Source organism: Lepidochelys kempii, chromosome 7 (assembly GCF_965140285.1).
Source record: "Lepidochelys kempii isolate rLepKem1 chromosome 7, rLepKem1.hap1, whole genome shotgun sequence".
NCBI lineage: Eukaryota > Metazoa > Chordata > Testudines > Cheloniidae > Lepidochelys > Lepidochelys kempii.
In genome coordinates, this window is record NC_136386.1 from 7,801,094 (window position 1) to 7,814,462 (window position 13,369).

Genomic DNA, 13,369 nt, shown 5'->3' on the forward strand with positions numbered 1-13,369 from the left:
ACGTTAAACACAGAAGGAATTTTTCCTGGATTTGCATCCCAGAGTGAGCCAATTGAAGCCACTGGAGTTGCAAAGGGGTGTGGAAATGGTCAAAATTTGGGCTGTTATTCTTAAGTAAAGCAAAGATTTTGTCATGATATTTTTAGTAAAAGTCACGGACAGGTCACAGGCAATAAACAAAAATGAACGAAGCCTGTGACCTGTCCCTGGCTTACTAAAAATAACTGACAAAATGGGGAGGGAGGAGGGTCCAGCACTCACCACTGCTGGGGCTCCAGGGGCTACCCACAGTATTTCATCCCTTCCCCCCCCCCCCCCCCCCCCCCCAGCTGCCTGTGGCAGTTCGGAGCTGCAGGCCCACAGCTGGGAGCTCCGGGGTCCACCTGTGGCGACTGGGCATCTGTAGCCCCGCCATCCCGGGGCTGAAGTGGAAAATGTCACAGAGGTCTCTGGAAGTCATAGATTCCATGACTTCTGTGACCTCCGTGACAAAATCTTGGCCTTAGTCTTAAGTAATAGCCACCTCCAAAAGAATAATTATGGAGATGCCTGGTATCTCATCGGTCCTAGGTAAAAGCGAGTGGGGCAGGTAGAGTCACTAGGGGAGGGGGTGTTAATAGATTTAGAATTAGCTGCTATCCATTGCCCTGAATAACCTACAATGTGATTTATCTAGGAATTGTGTTTTTCTAAAACAGTGTTTGAAATTTCTGTTGACTCTGCTCTCGTAGTTGCAAATTTTCCAAACCCTGACCACCGCGATTGAGTGAGTGAGAGAGAGAGAGAGAACTGGCTGTGGAGAACTTGCCCAAGGACTAACTTTGTGTGTGTACACTTTGTTTTTCAGGGCTTCCAGAGGAGTGCTTTCTGGGCTTTAATTTAGCCTGGCCATGTCGCCTCCAGCTAACACAGGCCTAGCCTACACCGCTCCTGATGGGGGATGGGGCTGGGCAGTAGTATTTGGAGCGTTCATTTCCATTGGATTTTCATATGCTTTTCCTAAAGCCATAGCAATCTTCTTCAAAGAAATCCAGGATTTCTTTGGCACATCCTACAGTGAGATTGCATGGGTGTCTTCAATTATGTTGGCCACTACCTATGGTGGAGGTGAGTACATCAGAAATACCCAGTTGTTTTTGTTTTCTTCTAATAAGGGAGTACAGGTACCTACAGATTAAAGAAACTGTAGATTCTGGTTGCACTCTGTTCATGTGTGTATTGGAGTATCATGCATCTTTTAGAAAGCTGTACTTGGATAATGAAATCAAAAATCTTGTGTTGCACAGATCATGTTTAAGATGCTGCTTTGAGTAAAAAATTCAAAATGTGACTTGGGAGCCTAAATGCCAGTATCAAAAGTGATTTAGGGACAGATTTTCAAAGGTATTTAGGTGCCTAAAGATGCAGATAGGTGCTTAATGGGTTTTGTAAGCACTTACATTAGGCACCTAACTCTGATTTCAATGGAAGTCAGGCACCTAATCTACTTAGGCAGCTTTGAAAATCTTGCTAGGTGCCTTTCTGCATCTTTAGGTGCCTACGTAACCTTTGAAATTCTGGCCATTGGGCACTTTGGAGCCTAAATCCCATTCACTTTCAAATGGGCTCTAAAGTGACTCAGTCCCTTTTGAAAATAAGACTTTGCCTCCGAAGTCAGGTAGGTGCTTTTGAAAATTTTACCCTTTTATAAAGCATTGTGGTATTTATTTTATGTCTTGTTCTAAGACTTTTAAATGTTGCAGTATGTTTAAGAGCTAAGCTATGGTGATTATAGATCTGCTTGGTAGCGATTGTCTTTGTAGAATTTGCTGTTGAGCAACCTTAACTCTGACCCAGCCAAGTGTTTGTTTGGGGGAAATTCCCTGTTTTGTTAAATAGGTAGATATCAGTATTGATAGGTAAGTCACATGGCCAGTTATCAACATTAATGTGCATTATCCTTCCAATGTCCCCCACGGACTCCATTCAGAGCTGTCATCCTCAACATCCTATTGCCTGTGTGAACAGGTGCAATATATGGGGACTCAGGGCGGCCGTGGAAGGAGAGAGCATGGGTGTAGCACGGTTGTGTGTGTGTGGGAGAACATAGGTGGAGTGGGGTAGTGAGAGGGGAGTGCGGCTGTGGGGGGACTTGGGCTGCATGGTCAGGGATGGGGAGAAGTGGGGCTGTAATGCCAGAAGGGCAGAAGGACTGAAAGAAATGAGCAAAAACCAAGTATGTCAATGCTGGAAAATATCAAACTGAGTCGAGGGACATGGGATGTGGGACTCAAACCTAAAAAATATTAGCCCCAGGCACCAAGTTCGTGCCATGCCCAGCGGCCTCGGGTGTTTGCAGGTGACTGGCCTGAGTGATCGTACTGAGGGCGCAGGATGTGTGGGGTTTAGCAGCGTTGCTCAATGCACCCTTGAAACTGCACTCTTCTGTTCTACGGCAGTGCAGTCTGGTAAGTTTTCTGCTCAGTCTGATGGAACATGCAGGGTTTTCCTGGCACGTGTGATGTTTTGGGTGTCCTCTTTTATCATTACACGGTTGTTCACCTTTGCCCCAATTTGCGGCGTACATGATACCGAGATGGTTTTCTGCTTGCTACACACTATGAGAACAACCTGTTTGACCTCATGTTTTGTCTGGCTTCACATACCCAGAGCAAATTTTACATGACTTCTGGCCCTTTATTGGCAGGAACTTGGACTTTGACTCTCTCTGCCTATGATAAAGCACCTGTTGAGTTCCATCCATAGGAGCCAATGAAAGCCTGCCCCACTTATTTCCCAAGTGTGAAGGAGACACAGGATGCCTGCTTTGACAGCGTGCCGGAAATGTTTTTCCTTGTTTTGGCCTCGATGGGTAACTTCTCCCAATCAAGAGGGCAGCTGTGAAACAATTTGGCCTGTACAGCAAGGGCATTAATGTCTTTGGGAGTAGCATTGTCAAATGTCTAAGGCCTTGATATGATGCCCATGGAAGTCAATAGGAGTAGCTGGCTATGGTGTTTGGGCAAAGCCAAACATTGGGCAGAGCAATAAATGAAGCAGTCCCCTGAATTGTAGCTTATTGTTTGTTGGGACCGGTTGTAAGTTCTGTAATACAATAGCAATAGCTAGTCACCCTCATCAGCTCACTGAACAGAGCATATTAGGTAGTTGTTACTTTTTGCTACTTCCATCATAACAGGCTGTGAACAACCTGGGCAGTCTTTGATAAAACTAATGTAACGGCATGTCAATACTGAATCCTGAATAGATATTACAGGTGGTTACTCCCATTTTTTATGGCAATAAACTGTCCCTTTGCATTCTTTAAAAATAAAATGACTACAGTTTTCCTCCCTCGTGGACTAATGCACTCTGGGAAGTTTAAAGGCATACACATGCTGAATGCTCTAGGGCTTGTATTTGTTGACCTAGTGCTTGATTCAAAAGCCCATTGAAATCAATGGGAGTCTTTCAGTGGACTCCAGTGGGTCAGTCCCATAGAGCCCAGCCTTGCAAGGACCTGGGCACATCCTTCCATGGGCCCGTAGGGCTCTCCTCACCTCAGAGGAGTGCTCGGAAACATGCAGGCCCATTAGCGCCAATTCACAGGAAGGATGTATAATTTTTGAAAGGTCAGTGGTCGGGGTGATGTTTACACGGTAGTAGTTTGGCAACTGAAGCTCTGTCCCACCAACCCCAGGCATAGCTACCCTGCCCAACCCCCTTCTCCCTCACCACAGTAGTCTCTCCATACATGAAATGCATGACTTGGCAGGGGCTGGGGAGTGCTGTGAGAGGTTCCTTTGTTCCCCTTGATGCTCATTATTTGCTGTGCATTTAATCCTTTTGCATTGATATTGATAAATAAACATAGAAGTGCAGGACTGGAAGAGACGTCGCTAGGTTATCTGGTCCAGTCCCCTGCACTGAGGCAGGACAAGGTATTATCCAGACCATCCCTGACAGGTGTTTGTCTAACCTGTTTTTGACAGTTTGGAAGTTGACAGTTTGGAAGTTTGGAAGTTTTTTCTAATGTGTAACCTAAATCATCCTTGCTGCAATTTAAGCCCATTACGTCTTGTCCCATTGTCAGTGGATAAGGAGTGCAATTTCTCACCCTTTTCTTTATAACAACCTTTTACTTACTTGAAGACTGTTATCATGTCCCCACTCAGTCATCTCTTCTCCAAACTAAACAAACCCAATGTTTTCATTCATTCTTTCCTCAAGTTTTCTAGACCTTTAATAATTTTTGTGGTTCTCCTCTGGACTTGTCCAGTTTGTCCACATCTTTCCCAAAGTGTGGTGCCTAGAACTGGACACAGTACTCCAGATATCAGCATGGAGTAGAGTGGAAGAATTACTTCTTGTGTCTTGCTTACAACACTCCTGCTAACATATCCCAGAATGATGTTTGCTTATTTTTGCAATGGTATTACATTGTTGACTCATATTTAGTTTGTAACCCTCTATAACCCCCAGATTCTTTTCTGCAGTACTCCTTCCTAGGCAGTAATTTCCAATTTTGTATTTGTGCAATTGATTATTCCTTCTTAAATGTAGTACTTTGCATTTGTTCTTATTGAATTTCATCCTATGTAGTTTAGACCATTTCTCCACTTTGTCAAGATCATTATGAATTCTAATCCTGTCTCCAAAGCATTTGCAGCCCCTCCCAGCTTGGTATCTTATGCAAACTTCATAAGTGTACTCTCTATGCCATTATACAAATCATTCATGAAGATGTTGAATAAAACCGCACCCCGGACAAATCTCTGTGGGACCCCTCTTGATATGCCCTTTCAGCTTGACTGTAAACCATTGACACTGACCATCAGACATTGTAATCATAATCAGGCATCTTAGATGCTAAAAACAAGCTATCTAACTCAGTGGTTCTTAACCTATTTACCATTGTGGGCCACATATGTGGCCCACAATGTGTTATGTGAGGTGAGGGCCGAGGAGTGAGACTGTGAGAGCGAATGTAGAGCTGTATGGCAACATAGTAACTGAAAAATGTTTCACGACCATTTTATTAGATTTAACTCTTGTTTTAAAATCACACAAATTAAAGTTGGCTACTCAAGCCTTCTACATTCTTCTTGGTTTCTTGTTGTACTTTTGCACAACTCTGTTAACAAACTTCTCGAATGCAATGCGTTCATCTTTGGTGGCTTCTCATGTGTCCAGTACTTCCAGTCCTTCATTAGTTCATTCACATGATCAGGCAGAAGGCGACTTCTTTCAGAACACAAAATTCTATTCAATGAAGAAAAAGAATGCTGAACTGTAGCTGTTGTGACTGAGAGTAGCAAGAGATGAGTTCCCATTTCTTTCATCCCAGGAAACATAGCACAAAGATCAGGTCGAGCCACTAGAGATGGTAGTAAAGAAGTTGAAGTCAAATCTTCGTTCATTCATGGTGTGACACTCCACTCTGTGATCAGATTCTCTGTGTTGTCCTGATCACTTGGCAGCCCCATTGCTGGTAATGCCTCACTTCACTCAACTCATAGGTGCTGGGAATGCTGCTGCATCCCCCTGTCTTGCAGTGGAGTCCATTGTCTACAGGGTTTACAGTTTGGTTCAGTGGCTCTCAGCACCCTCACTCTCAGCACCCCTGACTAAACTGTTGGTATTTTATATTTTATAAGATTGGTATCTGTAAAAGCTACATAGAGGTTGAGTAGAATCCAGAAGTTGCTGTTGTAGATTTGTAAGAATCAAGTCTGTGTACTTTTTAAGCTGGCTTAACAAACGCTTCTTGTCCTGAAAAAACAACGAGGCATCCTTGTGGCACCTTAGAGACTAACAAATTTATTTGGGCATAAGTTTTTGTGGGCTAGAACCCACTTCATCAGATGCATGGAGTAGAAAATACAGTAGCAGGTATATATATATACATAGTACATGAAAAGTTGGAAATTGCCTTACCAAGTTGGGGGTCAGTCTAACGAGACAATTCAATTAACAGTAGAATACCAAGGGAGGAAAAATCACTTTTGTAGTGGTAATGAGGGTGGCCCATTTCCTGTTAACTGAATTATCTTGTTAGACTGACCCCCCACTTGGTAAGGCAACCCCCATCTTTTCATGTACTATGTATATATATACCTTTTACTGTATTTTCCACTCCATGCATCTGATGAAGTGGGTTCTAGCCCATGAAAGCTTATGCCCAAATAAATTTGTTAGTCTCTAAGGTGCCACAAGGACTCCTCGTTGTTTTTGCTGATACAGACTAACATGGCTACCACTCTGAAACTTCTTGTCCTCTTCACCTAAGGATTCAATATAAGGGCCTTCATTAGTCAACTTCAGGACTGATGTCTTTGCTTCTTCCAGTACGTTTTCAATGGATATCTTTCTGATTGATCCAAGTGTAGCTTCTATTGCTGGAGAAAGATCTATGACTGTTGTAGCAGATGCCTGGATTGCATTGTTTAATGACCAAGTCTTAACAGTAGACTTATAAGAGAGAAAGACGATTGTATTCTCTGAACATAGTAGCCATAGCCCACCAGCCTCACTACTTAGATCCGTCCCATCTTGGTAGATAAAGCCAGTAATAATGGTTGCATTAATTTTAAGAAAACAGCCAAGGATTGCGCATGGGAAAGCCAGCAAGTTTTCCCAGTTTGGACTAATTTGAACTTCAATCCCAGAGAATCGTCTGTTTTTTCCAAGATGTTCAGTCTTTTTGGACTCTTCTTGAAAAAAGAATATAACAAAGACATTACATTTATAACTCTTTAAATGCCTTTTGAAGATTCTGCAGCTCGTACTAGTGCTAGTTGAGTAAATCACAAAATCAGAGGACTGGAAGGGAACTTGAGAGGGCGGAACAGCAGCATCACTGGCTGCACAAGGCAGTGGAGCAGGGGGAGGAGGGACACCCCTGCTCCAGAGGAGTCACCAGGCTGATCATCCAACTGCCCTGCTGTAGCTCGGGTCCCTCTGCCCTCTCCAGACGCTGCTGCTTGCCTGCTGCCTGCCGCCTCCGTCAGCCCAACTGGCTCTTGGCAGGTCAGGTGGGAATCAGGCAAACCCTGTGCACGGCGCCCCAAAGGCCAGCCCGCTTCCAGGGAAATTTGCAGCTCCATCAAATGCTCAAGCAGCCATCTGTTTGGGGTCCAGTTTACAAGCATTTAACTCTTCTAAGATGTGGAGTGTCACAGATGCAGCCAATGTGTCTTCTATAACCTGCACATCTAGAAATGCATCTACTGGTCTACCAATGATATCAAGATAATGTATACAATGACTTAATACTTGATGTCTATTTGCATCGGTGCATTCATCAGCCATGTATGCAAATTTTTTGAATGTGGTGAGAGTTCTTCATTTTCTCAGCTGCTGAGTTTTTCACTGTTGCATGGCATGCTTCTAACCAGTCAGTTGTGTTTCTTGCAGAAAGATAGTGAGCATTTGCTGGTCTTGTTCGGAAACAGTGTCCAACTTCAGGGTTAATAAGTGACAATGCACTTAATGTTGGCCTCCAGTTTGTAGTGTGTGGTATCTCTTGCTTAAAAAGAAAGTGTGATGCGACAGCCATGTTTGTTCACATAAACTGTCTTGTGTCTCCAGCATTCTTAACAGCCTCATTGAGCACTTCTAAAATTGGCTTTGACAGTGACTGGCTTATAAGCCTTGGTGCATCTCGATGTAGTCAAGATGTCATGTTGGTATATTCTTGGTTCTTGGAATGTTCTTCATTTTGGTTGGTTTGACCACTAGGGGGATGAAGGGGGAGTTCAGATGGAGTGTACACCCCCCCCCCCCCCCCCCGGGGGGAATTCAGTGGCAGCCTTTCCATTGGCTTCAGGGGGAAGCTGGCCTCCTGTCCACGAATCTCCTGTCAAGGAGCCCACATCTCAAACCCAGGCCCGCCGAGTGGGAGCCTTATTGTCTGTGCCACTGAGCAAAATGCTGCTAACACTCCGCTACCAGGAGCGGCACAGGTTGACTCAACCAGGTCAGATGACTAACGGCAGCCGGCTGATTGGGCATCACCGGGTGCAAAGCTTCCTGTTCCTGTCCCATCCCTCGTCTGAGCAACTAGTCTCTAAGCCTGTTACTGCCTAGACCTCTGAGACCAAGTTCCTTGCTTCCCTGCCTGGTTTCTGCTCCTTGTTCTTGCTGTCTCGCCCTGTTCTTTGTTCCTGCCACCACACCTTGTCCCTGACCCTGTCACCACTCCCTGACCCAGTTGCTGATTCCAGCTTTCACCCTTGGTATGACCACAATTCTGACTCCAACCACTACTCCTGGCTCCAACCACTAGGTCAGACAGCGCAGGTTTCGGGCCCTGACATCAGTACACGTTCAGTGGAAGTGCTACTATGGGGACGTCCACACTGTGGAGACGTAGGCTAGATTAGGTGGTTGGGGAATGTCAGGTATGCAATTAGCTGTGGAACTCACTGCCACAAGATATCAATGAGGGCAAGAGCTTAGCAGAATTAAAAAGGGCATGTATATTTATTTGGGTAATGAAAATATCCAGTTAGAATCATAAGTGGTAAACCAGAAACGAGTTCTGGGAGGAATATAAACCCTTGTGCTTCAGGGGTCAATCTAACCTCTAACTATTGGGGATCAGAAGGAAACTTTCCTTCACGGTAGGTTATTGCATAGCTGCTAAATTCAGGATTTCTTGCACCTTCCTCTGACACTTGGGATTGGCAACTGTTGCAGAAAATATGCTGGGTTAGATACAGTACTGTTCTGATCCAATCTGGCAATTCCCATGTTCCTACATTGCAATTCATTTTCTTCTGGCTCTTACACTGTTCAAAACAATAGGGCTAAAATACAGTGTATGCTCTTTAAATAGGACCTTGGAATGGAAGGCATTTTATCCTAATTAGCTAACTGTCCCTTTGAAAGGATCTTAAATGTTACATATGAATTGCTACCACAATTGTAACACAGGGTCAATGAATGCATAGAAATCCATCTTTGGAGCAGCTGTATGATCAAGGCCTTCACCTTTGCCTTGCAATCCTTTAGAATTATGTACATTTATTTGTCCTCTGCTCCCCTTCTCCATTCCTGCATTGGGTTTATGTTTGCTTCAGTTTTCCTCAAGTTGGTGATGCCAAATTGCTTAGTGACTGCAGACTAAGGTAGCAGTGGGAGTTTACAGAACATTAAACACAATTGCCCCGGAGTGTATTTAACACATCTAATGTGATTGACTGGGTATTTAACACTAGAGCAGGCTGACATAAACAGCTTGAGTGATTTAGAAGATGTCATTAAAGGAACAGGGCACCAGTTTGTATGAGTTTTCAGAGTTTTGTTCTGCTAAAGCAGCTATTGCAATTCTCTGCAAGTCAATAAATAAATAAAGCCTGTTTTACTATGCAAGCTAGTTAGTAGTTTGACATCAGGTTTTGTAACTTCGTTTTTTTAATTGAAATAATAAAGTAAGAACATAAGCTTTTTTTATATGTGCACTTTACTAGAGCTGGTTTAAAAAATGTAATTTTCACAAAAATGTAACCTACTGTTTGCTGGTCTTATTAAAATTTTGATGAAAATGTCATCAGAATTTCTAATTTCAATATGTTTCAACCAGCAAAACAGAACAAAAATCTTGTAACATTTCCTGTAGTTACTGATGCAAGAGACGGAACCCAGAGCTAGATTCTGAAATGCCTCAGAAAGGTCAACCCAGAACTATAGACTGCAACTGCCCTGAACTTTGGAGAAGCTTGTGTCTGGATTTAGATTTGTACTCTGTGGTTCAGGGTCTTCTCTAAATAATACCAAATGCTGGCATCAGTGCTTATTATTTTTCTGACCGATAATGGTATCCTGTCCTCAGTGGAGAACTTTAAATAATGCTATTTCCAAAGTAGGAGAAATCCAAGCCATCACAGGTGACTAGATATTGCACTGATGGGCATGAAATACAAACTTGAATGGAATAATAAATTCATATATTCCAAGCCCAGAAGGGACCATTGTGATCATCTAGTCTGACCACTGTATAACACAGGCCAGAGAACTTCCCCAAAATAATTCCTAGAGCAGATATTTTAGAAAAACAACCAATCTTGATTTAAAAATTGTCAGTGATGGAGAATCCACCACGACCCTTAGTCTGTTGTTCAATTGTTTAATTACTTTTGTGTCAAAAATTTATGTCTTATTTCCAGTCTGAATTTGTCTGTTTTTAGCTTCTAGCCATTGGGTCATGTTATACTTCATATAATCAAATCTATCTTGCTGTAATTTCTATAATTGAGCCTAGTGCCGTACTAATATATTCTCTGTGTATATATAAAGTCTGCTGCAGTTTCCACGATATGCATCTGATGAAGTGAGCTGTAGCTCACGAAAGCTTATGCTCTAATAAATTGGTTAGTCTCTAAGGTGCCACAAGTACTCCTTTTCTTTTTGCGAATACAGACTAACACGGCTGTTACTCTGAAAACTGTAGGAAGAGGTAACTCGTCTCCAAATATTCATTTAGCCTAAATGAAGATTCATGAAACTTTAATATCTTCTTATGACCTGCTCCTCTCACCTCATTGAGTCGTTGTGGTTGACTCAGACCAAGAAACAGAACTGAAAGGCAATAACACTCCTTTGACAGAATGCCAAGGTTCAAGGGCATTCCTTGCCACAACCTTTCCAGCATAGTGGCCCTAGCTCGTCTGACCCAAAGATCTACCAGTGGCTTCAACCTCCTGACAGGGATTGCTCAGCTGGCTGCCGGTGCAACATCTGATCTTCCCTCAGTATCTTCGCAAACCTTCCCCCTCCCCCCACCACCCCAAATCTGTATATTTGGGCATCCAACTTGAGACCCTTTTAAAGAGGCCTGGTTTTCAGAGGGCGAGTGCTTAGCACTTTCTGAAAATCAGGCCCTTTCACAGTGTCTCAAGTTGGGACCCAAAATCATTGGTCACTTTTGCAAGCTTCGGTCATATATTCATCCTGCTTGAAACATGGGGTGAATGTGGGGTGTCTTGTTGTGGTGTTGTAAAACAATGCAGTCTAAAATGGATGGGGAGTAACCTTGCCTGGATGCCAGTGTAAATATGTTGTAACTGACTAGTGTGAAACTGAATTAAATTAGATTATCCAGTTGGTGTTAGCATGAGAAAGAGTGTATGTCCATACTGTGCCTTTAGGGAAGTGAGAGGACTGACTGGTTTCACACCTCAACAATCAGCCTTTTAGCAATGAAATCAAGGCACAAGACTTACCCAACCTCCCCCTGGAGCGGTGTGGCTCTGTTCGAACCCCCACGCCAATGCAGCCCTGTATGTATGATAACCCAAAGTTTGCTATGTTTTACAGCAGCGAAAGGGCCAAATGCAGTTATTTGGGATCCAGCCATGTAGATCAAAAGCTTTATTCAAAGTCAACAGTCTGTGCTGTTTGTTCATCTCAGTTCATTGACGGGTCACTGTCCTCCACTGGCACCTGGCCCTGAGCAACTTTCCTTCATGGAATTCCTCTTAATCCTGCGGGGCTGATAGAGAACAGAAGGATATCCTTGATTATCGGCTTGAGTAACTGCCTGCTCGTGTGCTGACGAAGATGGAAGTGGTAGCAGTGCTTGAGAAAGACTTCTTTAAATGGGATTTCTAAGTCTGATAGAGCGAAATAACTGTACAGCAGATTGAAAGGCATTGGAGTGGGATGCTGGAAACCAGCATAGCTCCATTGAAGTCAGTTCCCCACCAGTTGAGGAACTAACCCTGTATGTTTCAACAAAATGTAGAGACACTGATGTTCTGATTAATAATAGCCTTTATTTTCAGACATCCTCAGCCTGCTGTCCCTCATTGCCTTGACATGATCCTCATTATAAAGGTGTTCTTTCACTGCTTACATTATACCATGCTCTCTGTCTACATTTCACAAGTGAATCAGAAAGAGCTTGTTTTCTGGCACTTCTTTCATACGCCAAGCCAGACGTGCAGCTGGTGGAAATTGGTGTAGATCTGTTGACTTTGGTGGAGCATTGCTGATTTATAGCAGCTGCGGGGCTGGGCCATAATATCAAAGCAGCCCTGGTTTTGGGAAATAAGATTGAAGAAATGGAATACTTGTGTTTAATCATTATAAACAATTTACATTTTCCTTAACGTGTATTCAGGGAGGCAAACAACAGACTTTGTTTTAAGATGGAACTCAATAAGCTTAGGAATGGGATTCTGTGAAGGGGTTGCCTGCAATAGCAGGACTTGGACTCAAAGACTCGGAGTGGCCTTTTAGTCCTGAGTCCGGGGGTGAAGGCTGCAAAGTGCTGAGCAGATTCTGAACACCCGGTGATCAGTGGGAGTTGAGGGCATGCAATATCCTGCATAATTGTTCCCATTGTACTGCTGGCTCTAGATTGACAGGCCTAGAGAGTGTAGAATTTGGTCTGTCTTTCACAGACCTCTTTTCTAGCCACAGAACAGTCAGTACGCGGACAGTTGTCCCTCCAGTGGCCTGATCCAGAGAGTGGGTCGTTCAGTCTCCATATCTGTTCCTCCCGTGGCACTGTTCTAACACTGCTAGTTAACCAACTGCTTGTAATTTTTCATAGATTTTTAAGGCCAGAAGAGACCATTATGACCTCCTGCATAGCACAGTCCAAGTATTATCCCAGTTTTACAGATGGGAAACGGGCGCCTAAATGCCTTTGGACAAGTAACCGAGGCCCAGATCCTCAAAGTCACACTAGAGGTCCACAGAACAAGAAGGAACTGAATGGGGGTCTCCAGAGTCCTATCTGCCCCATGGCTATCGGCCTAATTACTGGATAGGGTGGCCACTGACGCATCCCCAGAATACCGGACATTCTGGTACACATGGGAAGGTGCAAGGTCAAGCCACACGGAAGACGCCATTTTGAAGAGTGTGCTGCACTGCCCCTGTTGGCGTGACCTCTGTGCATGATGCAGTGTGTCCTCCATGCGAAATACTGGACAAAACCATACCTGGTTTTGTCTCGGTGCCAGACAAGGAACAAACCACTCCAAAACAGGACTGTCCAGCTTCAAACCAGACGAATGGCCTACCTATCACTGGACCATCCTCCTTCTTGAGGATTAAAGCTGTTCTGGAAGCCTTACGCCAAGCAATGTGGTTTCTATCAAAGTTGACGATCCTTGCGGGAATGGTGCTCCATCCTTTCACTGTTACATTCGCATTGCTCTGCAACGCGGGGGTCTATCAGAGTAGCCATTCTCAGCCAAAATCACATGAGGTGTCTGGGTCTAACTGGCCAAACAGTCTATTAAAAATACCTGTTGAGGTAGTTGGTGCAGTTTCTCGTTAAATATGCTCATCATGCTCCGAGGCAAAGCGTGCAGAAGGGGTAAAATGTGCTCTCCACTGAAACTTGAGGGCTTGTACGGCATGCCCACTAGCACTT

General features: G+C 43.8%; 1 protein-coding gene across 1 annotated transcript in view; it reads left to right on the forward strand.

Moving 5' to 3' along the window:
- Nucleotides 1-853: 853 nt before the first annotated feature.
- The window catches only part of LOC140915228 (monocarboxylate transporter 2), a 45,168-nt gene continuing 32,652 nt past the window's right edge, over nucleotides 854-13,369 (forward strand). The window contains exon 1 of the mRNA XM_073354801.2: nucleotides 854-1,107. Within this exon, the coding sequence (XP_073210902.1) occupies nucleotides 891-1,107 (217 nt within the window). The 5' untranslated portion in view covers nucleotides 854-890. The remainder of the gene's footprint in view (nucleotides 1,108-13,369) is intronic.